The sequence below is a fragment of the Taeniopygia guttata genome, chromosome 19 (assembly GCF_048771995.1).
Source record: "Taeniopygia guttata chromosome 19, bTaeGut7.mat, whole genome shotgun sequence".
Lineage (NCBI taxonomy): Eukaryota > Metazoa > Chordata > Aves > Passeriformes > Estrildidae > Taeniopygia > Taeniopygia guttata.
The window spans coordinates 11,026,235-11,044,625 of record NC_133044.1 but is presented as its reverse complement, the minus strand read 5'-3'; the positions used below and the strand labels follow the sequence as shown (position 1 = coordinate 11,044,625).

General features: G+C 46.1%; 1 protein-coding gene across 4 annotated transcripts in view; it reads left to right on the top strand.

The window, feature by feature from the left end:
* The first annotated feature begins 5,200 nt into the window (after positions 1 to 5,200).
* Positions 5,201 to 18,391, top strand: part of BAZ1B (bromodomain adjacent to zinc finger domain 1B) — a 44,590-nt gene continuing 31,399 nt past the window's right edge. For all 4 annotated transcript variants that reach the window (XM_072916849.1, XM_072916848.1, XM_072916852.1 and 1 more), the window contains exons 1-4: positions 5,201 to 5,447; positions 11,667 to 11,783; positions 13,863 to 14,007; positions 14,825 to 15,023. In XM_072916849.1, the coding sequence (XP_072772950.1) occupies positions 5,335 to 5,447; positions 11,667 to 11,783; positions 13,863 to 14,007; positions 14,825 to 15,023 (574 nt within the window). In that variant the 5' untranslated portion in view covers positions 5,201 to 5,334. The remainder of the gene's footprint in view (positions 5,448 to 11,666; positions 11,784 to 13,862; positions 14,008 to 14,824; positions 15,024 to 18,391) is intronic.

Genomic DNA, 18,391 nt, shown 5'->3' with positions numbered 1-18,391 from the left:
AGGACCAACTCAATTGGTTCTGAAGTGAAAACAAGCCACACCATTGGTGCAAAGTGCTTGATGCACAGTGATAGAACTTAACTATAAACAATGTGAAAAACAAGAGAGATAAAGAATTATTTACATTCTTCTCCAGCTCTTTCCCAGGCTTTTTGCCTGGCTAGAAACTCTCAGTTTCTTTCCTTGACTGAATCTGAGACCCACATGGATCTGATCAGCCAGGCCAGAACTCAGCAGCAGCATGCTGGGGAAGGGGAGGGGGGGTGGCTTCTCCTTCCCCCTGCCCAGTGGCTGCGGGCGAACTTCCACGGTGGCAAAATCTTGGCCGAACCAGTCCGGCCGGGGCTGCTTCTGGGGGCTGGCGGACTCAGTTTGGCCCCAGGCGAGCTGCAAGATGTCAGAAGTTGCAGCCATGGCCCAGCCTGCCCGGCCCATGGCACTCCCTTCCCTGCCCAGCAGCCAGTGGCAGGGGACTGGCAGGTGCCCTGGGGAAGGAGCCCAACCTGCAGCAGAGGCTGCCCGGCCTGGCCTGGCTGAGATTGAGGGCTGGGGCATGTTACTTCTTATAGTGAAAAAGGCAACCCCGACTCAGGGAAGAAATGATGATGTCTGACTCCACATCAGAAGGCTGAAGGATAGCTTTATTAAAACTATACTATATCACATTAATACACTATTTAAAGAGAGACTACCCTCTTCTACATACATACTTCTTACTTACCTATCTTTCAACTAACTGACAAACTTGTGACTTCCTGCTGAGACCCTGAGCCACAGCTGGATCCAATTGGTCATTGAACCCAAACAACCTTCACCAGAATCCAATCCAGCAATCACTTCAGGTAAATAATCTCCATACCAAATTCCACATGGGGAAAACAAAGGAGCAGAGATAAAGATTGTTTTCTCTTCTTCTCTCTGTGTTTCTCCTGAGAGACAGAATTATGTCTCTCTGTCCAGAGAATGTGAATGCCACAACCTCTTTGCCAGCTGGAAGAGAAAGAGGAAGTTCCCGTGTTTCTTTCATCTTTAACATGTTTTTCACAGAGTTGTGTAAAAGTTTCCAGCAGCTAAAAGCTTTGCATCGCTTCCATAAATGTCTCCCATACAAAACCAGGACATTGAGGCACCATGTCTCTCAGCTGGGGTCACCAAGCTTCCCCAAAAAGGGAAAACTGATGGAACAGCAGCTTGACATTGTCTCCCCTTAGCCAGCACTGAGTGCTGCAGGGAGAGCTGTGGGATTGGGCCCTTGGATGGGTGTCTTTGGTGTCTCTCAATTCCCCAGTCAGGGAAACACAGTACATGTGAAGGAGCTTCTCTGTCCATTCCTCAGCCTAAAAAAAAATGCTGGTTTTAGGCCAGAGTAATTTCTTACCATGTAGAGGACAGCAAAGAGAGGGGAGAGGACCCTTTCCCAAAGAGATCCTTGGGTACCACAGGGAAGAACAGCTGACAGATCGGCAGGATGCTGTGCCCAGAGATTAGGCACATTGACTCCCTCCTATGTCAGTACAGAGGAAGTCCATGACCCAGAGAAGGGGCCTTGCACACCACCAGGTCAAATGCCTCCAAGTGTGTTAGGAAGCTGCTAGGAACAGCATCAATGCAGTACCTCCTCAGGTGCCCTAAGGCCAGGCAACCCAGGGCAAGGGTCAGACCAGCAGCATGGCCAGCCTGGACAGACCCCTGTGTCACCTCTCCCACCACTCACCAGCTCCTCACTCCTCCGGGTCACCAACTCAATCTCACTTTCTAAACACACATATAGGAGACTTGCAAATCTGCTTTTGTTTCTGAAGAGGGAAAATCTGAGAACATCCCCAGGGACACAGCTTCACCTCCAACCTGTATTCAACTCATTTCCTCAGATAAATGCACTGAGTTCCACCACCATTTAACACGAGTGGAAGCTGATTTCAAGTGAGTCCAAATGCTTTTATTTACTCTATGTGCACTGCTGGTGAAGGCGAGGGAAGATGGGGATTGAGGGGAAGGGCAAGAGCAGTTAAGGGCTATAAGTGAAGAGCGGGGGGGGGGGGGTCCAATCATGATTTCCATCATGTTCTCCCTGCTGGAATGCTGAAGGCACCAGCTGTGGTTGAGAAGAGGCAGCCACATGAGGCTTCATGACAGTGGGCACCATCCTCACAAGGATGCTTTCATCTGGCTGTGATTAAAGCCTTCACACCTGGTGGAGCTGCAGCTGCATGGACCTCACATCTTCAGGTCCTCTATGGTGATAACTACTTGACAGTGACACCAACCCATTCCTGGAGTTTGCGGCATCAATACGGATCCAGGAATACCTGCCTGCTGAGCAGAGACTGTTCTCACAGCTCACCACCCCAGCTTTGATATTGCCCAGAATGGGACAGATCACCAGACGCTGCAAATGTGGCCACTTCCCTTCCCAGCAAACAGGCATCCCATGATGGGATTCTCCTTTTTAGGCAACCTCTGGTGTCTGGAGAACAGCTGCACACACTGTCCAAATGCAGGAGTGCCATCTCCTGGGCACTGGGAGACAGTATACAACTGCCTTGGAAAACCATCCTGGAGTAATTTGGAGCTCCTGAGGCGAAGAAGCTGCTGCAATGGGCAGGTACCGCCCATGAAGAGAAACCCAACCTTTGTGTGCCTCAGCAAACAGCTGCAGGGTAAATGAACAGCTCTCTGGTCAGTGCATGATTAACCTGTGCCAGGAACTACACACAATTTCCCAACCTGAAAAATGACTGGGGGACACCAGACCTTTACCAGTCCTGTATCAGCACTGAAGGGTTGCCATGCCTCAGATCCCAATGGCTTGCTATGGAGGAAAAGGCACATGGCTCCACAGTGGGTGTGCAGGCACAGGCAACTCACCCTCCCATCCCTCCCTGTGGTCCTGCCTCCCTCAGCTCCCTGCCCGGCCTCCGTCTCCCCTGAGGCTTCTCCCTGTGCCTGCTGCCCACCTCCTTGCATGCTGCCACCCCCCAGGGTCAGACCCACATGTGTCCCCACACTGTCAGAGCTACAGAGTGGCCATATTCCCCCAACACCACCTTTCAACTAAGCATGTTCTTCCCACATTATACTGCTCCGCAGGTCTGCTCCCCATTCTTCCTCAGTTCATTACACTCTAGTTTTCCTTCCCCTCCCCACTTTGCCCTGCAGCCCAGAGAGGCAGACATACACCATGTAGAATTTCAGCTCAGATACTCTAATTTCTGACAAAGTAACATAGAATGAAGCCAAGCTCCATGTGAAGTACCACAAGAACCTGTTTCCTGGCTGTGAGCTGACTGTGCTTTCAAGCAACTCTTACAGTAATGGGAATCCTCAACAACCATTCATAAACTCACTGATGGATTTATGGCATTACTTATCTGTTCTGGTATGAAATAGAATCATAGACTCATGAGATGGAATAGGTTGGAAGGGACCTTGAAGATCATCTTGTTCCATCCAAATAATGGACAGGGACACCTTTCACTAGGCCAAGTTGCTTCAAGTCCTGTCCAGCCTAGCCTTGGACACTTCTAGGGATGGGGCGTAACTTCACTGGGAGCCTGTTTCATTGCAGAATACTACTACTAGTACCAACAACAATGTAAGAGTGAACACTTATGTTACAGCATTACCCTTCTTTCCTGCCTGTTTACAGTGCTGTGGAAAATACACTGGATTTCTGATCCCAGCAGACTGTGCTCTATGTTTCATTATGCAACTGCTGTATTCCAGGGATACTCACAGCACAAACTTCTTCCCAGAATTACACAACATGTCAAATGAGTGTACACCCAAAGAAAGTTAAATGATTTTAATACTTCACCAGCAGAAATGATGGGATCCTCATTCTTATAAAGCAATCCAGTAAACTAATAATAATATGATTATTACATCTACAATCTCGAGAATACTGTGCGAGGTCCAGTTACTGTCCTGTCTTTTAGGGAAATGAATGACACCATTAATTCTGTTGCTCCAGAGCAGAACTGATCCCAGTGCATACATCCATGTGGGCCAAATCACCCAGCATAAACAGTCCTCTACATGCAGGAGGTACTCTGAGTGTCCATCTGCCTGACCCAGTGCATGGTTCGACTGGGCACTGGGAAAAAAATTTTCCCTGTGATAATGGTAAGGCCCTGGCACAGGCTGCCCAGAGAAGCTGTGGCTGCCCCTGGATCCCTGGAAGTGTCCACGGCAAGGCTGAATGGGACTTGGAGCAACCTGGTCTAGGGAAAGAATCCCTGCCCATGGCAGGGGTTGGAACAAGATGATCTTTATGGTCCCTTCCAACCCAAGCCCTTGGGGGATCCTATGATTCTAAGCAGTTTTCCAGGGTTGCTGCTTCTCATCCTGAAGAAGCCACAACAGGGCTGTATAAAGCAGACCTAGTCCTCAGTGCCATGAACAGCACAAACCCGGAATCCCTAAAATGTATTTACACATTAAACACAAATCTGCTTTCCAATCAGCTTTGAGATTACAGCTTCTGCTTTGACTGCTTTACGCAAGCAGTGCTCGAGCTTCTGCCCCTCCAATCCCCAGTAAATGTTCATGCCGTGAAATCTCCCCACACATTTCCTATAGAGAAAAAACAAAACCATAAACCCACAACTCCCGAATTTTTATCTTTCCTCCATTCCCAGGAGCGAGCAGCACCCACGGAGTGGGTCGGGCCTCCTTCCCCATTGTCCCAACAGCTCCCAGCCCGCAGCTCCTGCCTCTTCTTTAACCTCACCCGGCCCGGAGGCCGTCCCGCCGGAGCCGCCGCTCCGCGTCCCCACAGAGCGTGGGAGCCGAGCCCAGGGCGTCCCGCGCGAGCGGCGGCGCCCGCCACACCAACCCCCACGGCCCCACAATACCCCGCGCCAGACGCGGAGGACAAAGCCCGGCGCGCGGCCCCGCGGGGGTACCCGGATGGGCGCGAGGCGGGGCGGTGGCCGAAACGCACTCTGATTGGTACTCACGGGGCTGGAGGGGGCGGAGTGCGCTCTGATTGGTCGCCGCGCGGCGGGGGGGGGAGGGCGGATAACGGGGGCCTACAAAATGGAGCCGCGCGCTGCGCCGCTGCTTACATAACTCGACCTCTTACCCCGCCGCGCCGGCGGGGTGGGGCGGGGCGGGGCGGCACGATCGACCGGCTGTGCGGCCAATCCGCAGCCGGCGGAGCGGGCGCCTAGCCAATAGACTGCCGGTGCCGCGGCGCAGGGGGCGGGCGCTGTGGGGCGGGGCGGCAGGGTCGGGGCGCGCGCGCGGGGCCGGTCCCGCCGCCCGCTGTGAGGGGGAGCGGAATCTCCCGCCATTTTTCAACCGTCCCGCCCGGGCCTCACCGGTACCACCATGGCGCCGCTACTCGGCCGCAAGCCATTCCCGCTGGCCAAGCCATTGCCGCCGGGGGAGCCGGGCGAGCTGTTCGTCATCCCCCACACGCAGGAGGCCTTCCGCACCCGCGAGTATCCGCCACACCGGGGCGCGGGGGAGGTTGGGGCGGGTCCCGGGGCGGTGGAGCTGAACAAAGCGGTGGTGGGATCGGGCGGGGAGCGGGACCGTGAGGAGAGTGCGGCGGGCGCTGCCCTGGACTCGGCGGGGTCGTTGTTCCCTGAGGCGTTCCCGAGCCTGTTCCAGGCGGGCGGGGGATGTGGGACAGCAACTCTGCGGGGCTGGAGCGGGCGGGGAGCGGAGCTAACGGGCACCGTCAAAGCGGGCTGTGAGAGCAATTTACGCACTCCTGGAACGGGTGCGGACATTCGGGTCCCGCGGGCCAGGAACACACTGGTGCTGGAGACTTCCGCAGTCCCTAATTTCTAGAAAATTTAACAGCGGCAGGAGCTCTCGCTGTGTACATCCCGGGCTTTCGTTCTGAGCGTATCTCTTCCTGGGCTGCTTTTGCATAAAAACCGATTTTTAAATGTTTTTTTTTCCCCTGCGTGTGACAGCCCTCGGTCGCAGGAAATGGCCCTTGGCCAGGCTGGTGACTGACAGAGCTGCGCGGCGGCAGAGTTTCTGTCCGGGGCCGCAGCAGGGCTGAAGGGGCAGGACCTCGGCGCTGTAACGTGCAGACTTGCTGCTTCAGGAGGCTGGCTTGGTGTTTGTGGTATAGAAATCAGGATCTGAGTTGAGAACTAAGGAAGGGCTCTAAGTGAGAGGTAATGCGTGAATATAGGAAGGAGGTGTTGGAAGACAAAGGGGCTCCAGAACTTCCATAGCCCCTGTGTTGAAGAATGTCTTGTTTCTGCAGTGAACAGAACAGGCAGAGGAAGCCCCTAGGAAGGATTAGGTGGCTTTTGAAGAGGAAATGCATCTCTTGAGTGCAGGTAGGCATTGTTAATGTGCTCACTCCAGTGAAACAAGATTAGGTGGAGTGTTGGAGACTTGCTTTTTGACTGTGTTTCAAATTAAAACATGCAGTGTGTGATACCAACCTGCTTTTTTGGTGTATGCAAACTGAAAGTAGCTCAGTCATCCACCTGACCAGACAATTCTTTCCCTTTCCCTGTGAGGAGTGATCAGTGATCACAAAGATGAGTTTAAGCCTAAATACTACTTTTATAAAAGAAGACATGGCTTTAAGGGCCATCTGCCTTGTTGGAACAGCACAGGGGAGTTTGAGGCTCCTGAGAGCACCATTTTTTTTGGGTGGCTCTTGTGGATCTAGTGAGTAGGTGGAGGACGTGTTTCTGCAAACACTTGGGTGGTATTAAAATTAAGGGGGGAATAAAGTTTCTCATCCTGAGAGGGGAGGGTTTTAGCTGTAGGATTAGAAGGAAAGAAGAAACCAAGACAAGCAATTGAGGTTCTGGAGAGATGCTCTTTTCTTGGAGGAAGTATTTAATGGGGTGCTGTGGGAGGCAGCCTAGCATGTTCTAGAAAGTTCATCTTGGCAGACAGACGTCATGAGGCTAAAAAGAGACACCAAGCAATGTTGGGTTTCTGCTTTGCCTTGTTTTTGGTGTATAATATATGCTAGGCCAAAAGTGGAACAGAAAATTGCAAATGAGCCATTGAGCTGGAGGGAGATGTTGCCCAAGGAAGACTTGAGAGGGTTTTTTTGGTCACTTCCATTTATCCTAGATAGCGCTGAGGAGGAGTGGCTCTGGAAGATGGGAGGGGCCTACTGAGAGTGTGCCAGGAGGTACCTGAGTTTTCACCCAGTGTTATTTATGCCAAGACCTGACAGAATGTATTCTCCTGAATTGTTTTCTATCTTTAAAAATTATTCATCAGCTCTTCCCCTAAAGACTATATAAGTTCTTGTACTGCACAGCTACGAGTGAAGCATTTGAAAGACACCAAAATTTCTTACAGCTTTTTTTTTTATTGTTAAGATTTGCAGCTGCTGCAGGTTGGGTCACACAAAAAATGGAGACTGCTGGTGTGCATGAGTAGAGACATCTTCCCCTTGGATGTGTGTTGTGGAAGTGTTTGGCAGCAGTGGGAGTGGAATAAGCTGGTCAGCAGAGTTCAGGTGTTTGGTTGGCCTCTTTTTCCTTTGTAGCTTTATGCTGTTTCCTTTGACTGCCAAATCCTGCAAAAACCTTGCAAGGGAAGTCCTGCTGTGTAGAACCCTTTGCATCCTGGCAAAGCTTCGTGTCTTGCTAATCGTGTGGGTGTGGGGATGACGGATCATAGCCAGGGATAGACTCATCCCTGCAGGAGCTCAGCGGGGTGTGCTCTGAGCTACCGGAAGTGTCAGGAAAATGCTTTGCACTTGTACAGTGCTGTCAGCAGTGCAGGGGATGCTGAACATTTGCAGTCTCCCAAATACCCAGTGTGTACCCTGGAGAACAGTCCGCTCCACTGTGGGCATGTGGGTCTGCTGCAGCATAGTGGGGAAAACTGCTGCCAGATCAGGAGATATGCTGGGTTCAGAGAGCTCAGCTGCCCTGGGCTGTTCCAGCCAAAGTTTTCCCTCCTCTTCCAGTTTTGGGAAGCTCTATTGTCTCCTGTCTGAATAAAAAGCCTGCTGTCTTTCTTTAGTTCATACTTTTGTATGGTATCAGTGCAGAGAAGAGGAGGAGTTTGGCAGGTTAACGGCTGCTGCTCACATCCTCACATGTGATACTGGCCAGACAAACTCTGACTGGAAGACAGTAGCACCAAGACACTGTTGTGTCACGCTCTTCAGCTGCAGAAGAGCTTTGCCACACATCCTTATAAATGTATCCACATTTCTGGGAAGTTTACCTCCTTGGCTAATGTAAGTGCAAACAATTCGGATAGAGTCAAACTTTTTTGGAGTTGGTATTAGTGCTCTCCCAGAAATTACTAATTGAGGAAGAAGTAAACTTTTGATTTTGTCAGCAGTTGTTTTGTGCAGTGGTTAGCTTGCTAACTTTTAAACATCTTTCTTTAAAAAGGTCCTTTTTTTCTACTGTAATTTTGTTTGTACTTTAATTTTGCCATCTTTCAGCATTAGGTGATCTGCAGTGACATGAAAACAGATGTGATGTATTAATACCTACACAGTGGATAATCAGTTACTTCATTTAATATACATGTTATTTGTAGCTTTTGGGGCAATGTTGACAAGTAGCTTGTGTCCAGGATTTTTTATTTATTTCTGTGGGGGGAATTTTTGGTAATGGAGGCTCCTGCCGTGTAAAGAGGTGGGTTGATAGTGGCATACCACGGGCATGATGACTTGCAGTTCTGGATCAGACCTGCTGAACAATCCGAAATTTCTTGGGTTTTTTTCCAGTCTGAGTGGAGAAGACAAACAGTGTATATGTAGTAGAAAGTTTGAGCTATAGTAAACTTTGCAGAAATATCCTTCTGCATTTTGGCTTTGTGCGGGCCCCAGGAATTCAAAGCAGGACTGACCTGGACGTCTTGGCAGAGCACAAAGGTAGGGTCAGCACTGTGGCACAAATCTGGAGCCCTAGGTACGCTGTGTGTCCAGAGTTAGTGTTAGATGAGCTGACCAGCTGGAGGTGGAATTAAATTGCATGGAAGAGGCAGATCTGAGCTGAACAGGGAATGACCCTATCTGTCACTTCTAAATTCCAGGCTTTTGTGGGAAATGCAAGTCCTGATGTGGTGAGGTTAAGCCTGTTCTCATAGGTGTGTACAAGGAGTGGAACATTCATAGGGAAAAGTCTCCTGAATCTCCCTACTGATACCGGAAATAATGTTAGGGGGAAAAAAGTGTCATTCAGTTATTCCACAGATACACAGAGGGAAACTAAGGGGAAAATGCAGAGGGATTGCTGGATGAAGGTGGAGATGACTGCTGCTCCTGTATTTAAGCTCCTGTCTGCTGTGAGGATTGGATTTGCTTTTTAATGCTGTTCTTTGTGGGAAAGGCACAGGAATAAATAGTATTATGGTTGCAACTTAGTCATTATTAAAGTGATTAATTGAATCATAGAATCTTAGAATGGTTTGTGTTGGAAGGGATCCTAAAGCTCATCTTGTTCCACTCCCTGCCATGGTCTGGGGCACCTTTCACTAGACCAGGTTGCTCCAAGATCTGTCCAACCTGGCCTCAGGGATGGGGCAGCCACAGCTACTCTGGGCAACCTGTTCCAGTCCCAGGTTGTGGAAAATCCAAAGAAGATTCCTGGTTTCTTGTTTAATTTTTTATATTTTTTATTCTCTCCTAGCTCATTATCACTACAACAGGTATCACAGTGGCACTCCTGGGCTAGTCAGTGGGGCTTTGCAGATGAGCTGTGATTTTTTTCCTTGCCTCTGCTCCACCACAATGATCACACTTCCTGCTGCTAAGCCACAGAACCTCTCGTTTCTTTGAAAAATTTAGCGTCTTTTAAAACCCGAGGAGAATAAGAATGGGCCAGATGGCTTGAATCATAGTGTGGTGATAACTTGTCAGGTCTTCTGCTGAGGAGCAGGAGGTTCCACAAGCAGGACAAGCTGGGAGACCATGGGGTTTCTGCTGGATTTTGCAGTGTGCTTCAGGAAAAGGGAGTACTGTGGCAGACTTTTCTGGAGTTGACTCTGTTCCTGCTTAATATCCTTGCATAGTGCGTGGTTAATATCCTTGCATTGATCACAGGGCAAGATTGCTGTGTCTGCAAGTTACCTGTACATCAACACCCATAATGCAGCTGCTGTACCTTGTTATGCTTTACCTTGGAGCTATGAGGAAACATTTAAGGAAATGTGCTTTGCTGGAGTTGTAATTCCTAATAGGAATCCTAAAAATATTTCTATTAGGATTTAAGAAAGATAAAAAGATTTAAAAAGATTCCTTGGTCACACTACAATGTCCTTCAAGGGCAAAAGGTGTGAGACACACCGAGTGCTTTTAGCTGGCAGCTCTGCCTGTGCAGGAGTGTAGAGCAACCTGTTGTTCCCACAAGGCTCTGAGAATCGGTGCTGTTGTGGCAATGAGTGAGCTGTGGCTGTACCTAGTGTGCCTTATACTTCATGCTGGCTTTGCCACTGGAGGGCATATGCAGGAGAAGCAAAAGATGCTTTTCTTGCTTCTCTTAGAATTTCTCCTCTTCCCATTAGAAGGCATGTGGCATTGATCACAGGGCAGTTGGTGTGGATTTGCACCACACTGATAATTGTGCCTGTGCATCTTCTGTCCATAGTGAGTGTGAAGTAGCTGCTCTCTGTTTACCCTGAATATTAATTACCACTCGGGTGGAGCAGGGAGAGCAGCCAAAGATGCTCACAGCAGAGTAGTTATTGCTCTCTGCACCCCGGTAGCTTGCCCAGGCACCCTTTAATCATGTAATTCCACCTAGAATAACATAACCTTGAGGCAGGTTGTGACACAGGAGTGTCAGCACCTGAAGTGAGCCAACAAGAAAGACAGGGACTTTTTACAAGAGCTTGAAGTGACAGGATCAGTGGGAATGGTTTCAAATTAAAAGAGAGTAGGTTTGGATTAGATATTAGGAAGAAGTTCTTTGCTGTGCGGATGGTGAACTCCTGGCATAGGTTGTCTAGAGAAGCTCTGGAAGTGTTCAAGGCCAGTTTGGACAGGGCTTGAAGTGACCTAGTGTAGTCCCTGTGCATGACAGGGGTGTGGAACAAGATCAACTTTAATGCCCCTTCTGACCCAAACCATTCTGGGATTCTGTGATTCCATGAAGCAGGTGATGTAGTTGGTGAGAGTTCCTCATGTTGGAAACCAAAGGAAAAAATGGCCTTTCTAGGGGTTTCAGTTTCAAATGCTTTAGGTTGTTTTTTCCTCTTGTCAAAAGATTTGGGGTGATGGGTAGCCTGGTAATTTGCATTTGGATTTTGTAACATCACCATGAGGCATTGATAGTAGCAGTGCCACAACAGTTATTGCCAGGAATTTAGCAGCAATCTATGCTGTACTTCCTGCATGTGCCTGTGACATTGATTGTGCTGTTTTCCAGTGTATCAGACTGGAAAAACTGAAAAGTAAGTTAGCAATGCTGTGAAACCTTCAGCCATCTGTGTTCCCCTTGTGCAGTTCAGCTGAGCTATTGGTGGTGTGGAATATTCTGTGCCAGGATGAGCAGGGCAGGCATTTTGGCCTCAGAAAGCACCAGCACATTTAATTTAGCGCAGCATCCTTATGGTAGTCACAGGGTCAGACTGTACTGAGGCTCTCCTTAGCCTTTATACACTCCAGTCATAAGAGTTTAATTAAATTTTACTGGTTTGTGCTATGGTGATTGTGTTTTCCACTGCATAAGTCCTGTTTTCCTGAGCTGCCACGCGTACAGAGAGTACGAAGCACGTTTAGAGCGATACAGCGAGCGGATCTGGACGTGCAAGAGCACAGGAAGCAGCCAGCTGACACACAAAGAGGCTTGGGAGGAGGAGCAGGAGGTTGCTGAGCTGTAAGTACTGGTGGAAATGGGGGTTTGGGCCTATCTTCAGGTGTTGGGGTGTAAGAGTGGGCTTGGGAATGTGTGGCTAATTTGTGAGGTGAAGTAAGGAGCTGGAAGGAGATCTGAGGATTCTGGAGTTGAAAGCATATTAATTCCAAATTTTAAACCATCACTAATACAATTGGGTAATTTACTTATTTGGTGCTATATCGTGGTATTACTTGAACCAAAAGTAGTTCAGCATATGGCACTTGGCATATTTTAAAGCCCCTGGAGTGTTGGGAACATTTTAGAGGGAAAGATAACAAATCTTGAACAATGTACTGTCAAAATAGAATAAAAGGAGTCAGCTGAAGTGTTTGAGATCAGCCAGGTCTGCACCTGTCATTGTTTTCTCCAGATCTGCATTAAAGTCATTGCACTGATAAAAAAAAAAAAAAAAAGTTGTATTGACATTTTGGGGAATCTGCTCTACTCGAAACAAAGAATCCTTGTTCTGTGCAAATTGTGTCTGCTGTGGCCCTGACCTCCTCTCTAGCCCACAGGAATGCTTGGATGAGATCCAGCATGGCCCTTGTCATAGAAGTGAATTTTCTTTAAAGGTGCAAGTCCTTGTCTCAACCAACACATACAATTTACTGTGTGATTACCAAATTGTAGGAATTATGCCAAACAAGTGATGTATTTCTCTATTCTGTCAACTGATGGACTTGGACTTCTGCGACTCTTTTTCCCCTGGATATAAACTGTGGAGAATGTCAGTGGTACCACCTAAGAGATGGAATTTTCTGCTGTCTCTCGTCATGTTTCTGATCCATTGGCAAAGAGTTCACAGCCTTCTCCTAAGGAGAAATTCACCATCATTTGTGGTTAATCACAACCTTGAAGCCAACAAATAAGAAGCCCATTTGCTAATAGTCCTAATTTCTTTGAGGGGTGATGCACTACTGCCTTCAGGCTTTGCTCCCTGGTCTCCTTTTTTTGAGAGGGCAGAGAAAGTGCAGAGGCGGCTCCATAAACTTAAAATCATGAGTCAAAACTCAGTGGTCTGCTGCTACTTTGTTTTGGTTGTCTGTGTTGGATTGATTGACCACTTCTGAAAACGTTAAGAAATGTCAATGAAATAGAAATGGGAAATTTCTCAATAACTAATTTAGCTATAGTCTCTCTAATATGGGGGGCGGGTGGCGGGGCGGGTCTAGGAAGATTCTGTGAAATGAGATTTTGGTCTTGTCTCTTTGAAACAGGATGAAAAGCTTCCCAGGTAGTTTGTCTGCTTTAATACCTGACACTAAGCTGGATAAAAAAGTTCATTTAGACAGGCTGCTAAAGGGATAAATTTGCTTATGGCAGTTATAATGCAGCACATATAGCTGAGGGCTCTCAGCCACGGATACTGGAGTCTGGGAAGATGAAAGTGCTTTGGAAAAATGGAGTATTTTTTTCCTCCTTATGGTAACTTGAAACGGACTTTATTTTTTAGCCAGAAGGCTTTATGCAACATGTGCCTTAGTGTCCCTGTCAGCTTTCAGAAGGGAAAGAAGTGAAGTTTAATGTCACAGTTCTTTCGTTTCTTTGAATGGAAAAGTTTGGAGCTCATGACGTGTGAAACACACAAGATATTTTTCTCTGGCAAGATAATATGATTGCATAAACCTGCCCCTGTCTTTACTGCACTGGCAGCCTGTTGGGGGAGAAGGCAATACTAAATCTTTATCAGACTTGTGGTGTTACTGGAAACAAGCATTTTAAAGTAACACGCCCCAGGATAATTGTGTCATCTTGATCTATATTTAATATCTAATAGAGAAATAGTAATAACCATCATGAAAGAGTTCACACTTAGTGCTGCTCTTCCTGAGTGTTTACAGTATTCCCTCTGGGAAGGACCAGGACAATTGGGATCTTCATGCCAGTTAACACCTGGGGAAGGGAGGAGAACAAGAAGCCCTTGCATGTTTGCATGCTAATGGCGCATCTGCCTTGAAGGTCCTTGTGGCCGTTAACACAAGGAATTGGGAAATGGGAGGGTACTTTGCATTTGGGCTTCTATTCCCTTGAATAACAAAAACTTCTGTGCTTGCTCAGCTTAAAGGAGGAGTTTCCTATCTGGTATGAGAAACTAGTCCTGGAAATAGTCCACCACAACACTGTGTCATTGGAAAAGTTGGTGGATGCGGCTTGGTTGGAGATCATGACCAAATTTGCAGTGGGTGAAGAGTGTGACTTTGAGGTAAGGATATGTTTTCCATTATATCCTGTGCTTCTGCATAGGGCTAATTCCAGATAAGCTAAAGGTAAGAGATAGGAAGAATATGTTAGCCACTCAAGTTACTAGAAGGATGTGAAAATTTATTCTCTGTAGAATCCCAGTGACAGCACCTGCTTTTGGATGGAAAATGGTTCTGTAGTCCATACTTCTAGTGGAAAGTGTCCCTGTCCTTGGCAGAGATTTGGAACTGGATGGCTTTTAGGGGCCCTCCAACTCAAACCATTCAGGATCCTGGAATAATATCAAGTGAAAAATGACTGATATGTGTGTGCATGGGAAACAGATAAAATTGTTATACTGCTTAAGTATGTGATGATCTGTTTATATATAAATACATTATTTAATTAGAAGAAATTAAAAATTATCATCTGTCATAATCTTTTCACTTGACACATTGTGAGAAGGAGCAGTAGTCTGAAACAAATGGAGCCTGAAGCCAAAGCTTAAAAATCTCTAAAAAGGCCATAAAGATCTGAAAATTCCCACCAAAACTGGGAATATTGATGAAAACTCCAACTTTTTGAAAATGGGGAGGAGTTAATGTTGTGTGTGAGCAATGTTTAAGAAATAGTCTCTAAACTGAGGTTGCTGAGAACACACTTGCACCTTGTGCACATACTGTGTCCTTAGGCTGAGGAAGCAGCATTGGAAAACACTGTGGGTTGGGAGTTTTGCTTTTAGGTCGTGTTAGCTGGTATTTTTCTCTTCCTCATTGTGTTAAAGCCCATTAGCTCACCTGTTGTGTTCAAGTTCAATCTTCACCAATATTTCCATGCAGGTTGGTAAGGAGAAAATGTTGCCAGTAAAAGTTGTGAAAATGCATCCCCTGGAGAAAGTTGATGAAGAAGCCTCGGAAAAAAAATCTGATGGAGCTTGTGATTCTCCGTCAAGTGACAAGGAGAACTCCAGCCAGGCAGCCCAGGACAACCAGAAGGAAGCTATGCTGAAGGAGGATGACAGCAGGAGGGATAGTATGAGTAAGTAGAGAGACAGCATGGCAGTAGGTAGCACCTGGCAGTGAGTGTTGGAGTTTGCTCAGTAATCAAATTTACATCTCGGTGCTGGGCTCTTAATGTCCAAACAGTGTTATATGGTGAAAATCCAGAAGTTATCCTTAGTGGTAAATTTTTGGGGCATCAGTGCTGTTGGCTTTTAGCTGTTCTTGCCTGATTTAAAGCAGAAAAAAATTTAAAGCATTCTAAGGTGTAATACCAAAAGCAATGCATGAAATATGTGAACATCTAAAGTGTATCAAGGGTATTTAAAAAAAAAATTAGGGGAACAGCAAAGATTCGTTCAGAATTATAAAATTCTGCTGCAATGTTCATCCTCAGTGGAAACCTCCCTGGTTCTAAAGTGTGTTATTTTGGAGTCAGAGACAAGCTCTAATTCTCTTTGTCCCCAGTTATAAAAACTATGTGAGTTTTTTCATTTTTGGTTTATTCTCTTTCCAATTTTCCTATGTTGAGATATAATCTTTTTTTTTTTTTTTTCCTAACAGTTCGAAATAAAGCATCCTTCGAAACCTTGTTCCTCTTTCATATGCTCTTCTTGGTGCAGAGATAGGTAGTGCTGTCCAAGACTTTTCTTGACTCTTGAGGAAGTATTGAAAAAAGCCAAACAAAACCCCACAAAAAAAACAAACCAAAAAACCCAAACAAACACATTAAGTTTGTCCTGTGCAACTTCTTAAAATGGAATTATCAGATTCTTTAAAACAGATTATAAATAGTGTTTTCAAATAAACCTATCCCAACCCTACAACATAGTTCTAACCTGGAGAGCTTTATTTTCAAGTCTCATGAATGAATAAACTATTGGCATTTGTAAATAGTGACTCCAGCATTCAGGAAAGTTGTGTAATCCCCTCTAATGTGGGGAAGAGGAAACTTTGAAAATAGCCCAGCAAGAAAATAGTGAAGTCAAGAGTGGAAAAGAAGTCATACCAAGGTCTAGACCTGAGCTTAAAAATTGTCAGCTGTTTTTGATGGTTACTGTTATGAGCTGTTCTGATTTCATGGTAGTGTTCTGTATAATCAGGAAGCAGAAAAAGGTTTCAGAAACAATCTGGCCTTATACATATCATTGGAAACAGGGGTTGTCCTTGGAGAGGGGCTAATGATACTTTATTTATTTATACATTTATTTTTTATTAAGTGATGATTCTCTTTAGATGCCACGTAAGAGGCATGGGGAAGTACCTTTTACTTCAAAAATTCTCAGTGATCAAATTTAAAGCAGCAATTTTGGATCTGGATGTTTAAAAAAGATTTATTGTGATCCTTTGGGCATTGGTGTGGGGTATTCCAGCAGCTGTGGGCATTGCCAGTGCAGCACTCCAAGATCGGATACTGCAAGGAATGAGGGTTCCTGCTCTTGTTTCAGTCCCTGACTCAGTTGGTTCTGGCCTATATGTAGTCACCTCTGGAAGCTGGGACTGTCCTCCCCTTCCTGAGAAAGATGAACCTCAACATCTTCCACCTCAAGATGCTGGCAGAGTCTTAACCTAAGCAGTAAACATACATTCTTTTATTTCTTTTCCTTGTACATATGCTGCTACTAAAAGGCTATTTTATTGCTATTGCTTTTATATTCTGGGTTATGGCAGAACATAGGCTTATAGTAACATCATTGACACAGATTCATCCAGAATGCGTTAATATAATTATGTAGCATTTCTTACACAGCAGACTACAGAAGTAGGAAATGTTGAGTTGCATCCACAGCGGCTGGGGGTTTCCAGCAATACTGACTTGGACTTTTTCTCTCTAATAATGGCCACATGTAGCCACATGATGTGGGTTGAAGTGACTACACTAGGAGGAGTAACTGGAAGCAGTAACAAGCTCTGTATAATTGTGATGTAAGATGTGTGTGCCTGTGCACGCAAGAGGGGACAGAGCAAACCTTGGCAGTTCTATTAATACTTGTGTCAAACTTGCTGGTTTTGTTAGAGGAGAAATGGAGCAGAGAAAGATAGTTTCAGTCTCTCTGCTTAGGAGTCTGCTCTCCTTCAGAAACTAAAAATACAGCATTATACCAGCTTTGTTGCATCATTTGTGTTTGAAGTGGCTTTATATTTTTAGTTGCTTAGGGAATGAGTTCTGGAAAACCTGCAGGAGCAGGGAATGGCTAGGTTGTCCTGAAAATTGATGGTGAACTGCTGAAGGGTGATTCTGTAGCTTGAGCTGGACTTGGAAACTGTAGTGCTCTGGACAATCTGAAGTAAAGTGAATACAGGAGACAACGCAATATAGATGCTTTAGAAATACAGAATTGGCTGTGTTGAAAGGGACCTTAAAGATGCTCTCATTCCAGCCCTCCTGCTATGGACAGGGACACCTTCTGGTAGACCATTTTCCTAAGAGCTCCATCCACATGGCTTTGAACTCTTCCAGGGATAAATAGTATGTTTTATTACAGTAGAATGCAAAAACAAATGAAGTTGGCTTTTTAAAATTCAGGATGGAATGGATAGTAATTTCTTCCTCACCCAGATACCCAGGTGCTGTTTGATGGAATTCCATATAGCCATCCCTGTTTGTGGAATCATAAAAACAGATTTGTGAATCATTTGTTGTAAATCATAAAAGAAGAGGTCACTTGGGTTTATATCCATGTTAGGTATAATGATGCTGGAGCTTCAGTGCTCTATTATATGATTCTGAGATCTATATTCTTAAGTTTTATTTAGGTTTAACATCTACTTTGATTCTCTATATGTTTAGTAGATTATTACTCTCATCCCTCATGCTTGCTGTATTGTTTTCTTTGAATCCTAGGAAGAAATTCTTCCCTGTGAGAGTGGTGAGCCCCTGGCACAGGTTGCCTAGAGTAGCTGTGGCTGCCCAATCCCTGGAAGTGTCCAAGACCAGGTTGGGCAGAGCTTGGAGCATGCTGATCTAGTGGAAGGTGTCTCTGGTCTAATGAAGGGGGGAGTGGAATGAGATGAGTTTAAGGTCTCTTCCAACTCACACTGTTCCATGATTCTATGGTAACCACAATCATAAGAACATCTGGAGATTGCTTTCTTCTTAAGACAAAACCAAGTCAGTGATTCCTGCCATGGAATTATTTCAAAGAAGGCATGGCAGAGGCAGCCAGGCCAGTTGGAGGCGTTCCCTTAGCAGGTTTACTGGTTGGGTTATATCTCCCCTTCATAAATCTTAAAGACATTTTCTACCTTTGTGTAGGTGGTTGCAGCCTACTATCTGCAGAGAGATGTGTTTAAATGAAGATGGTCCTTTGTACTCTTTGAAGATAGGTGTTACCTCCTTAGTTCAGAGCTGGTCCGGGCCTCCATTCCCAGCCAGTATCTTCCAGCTATTTCTACAACCCATTTGAG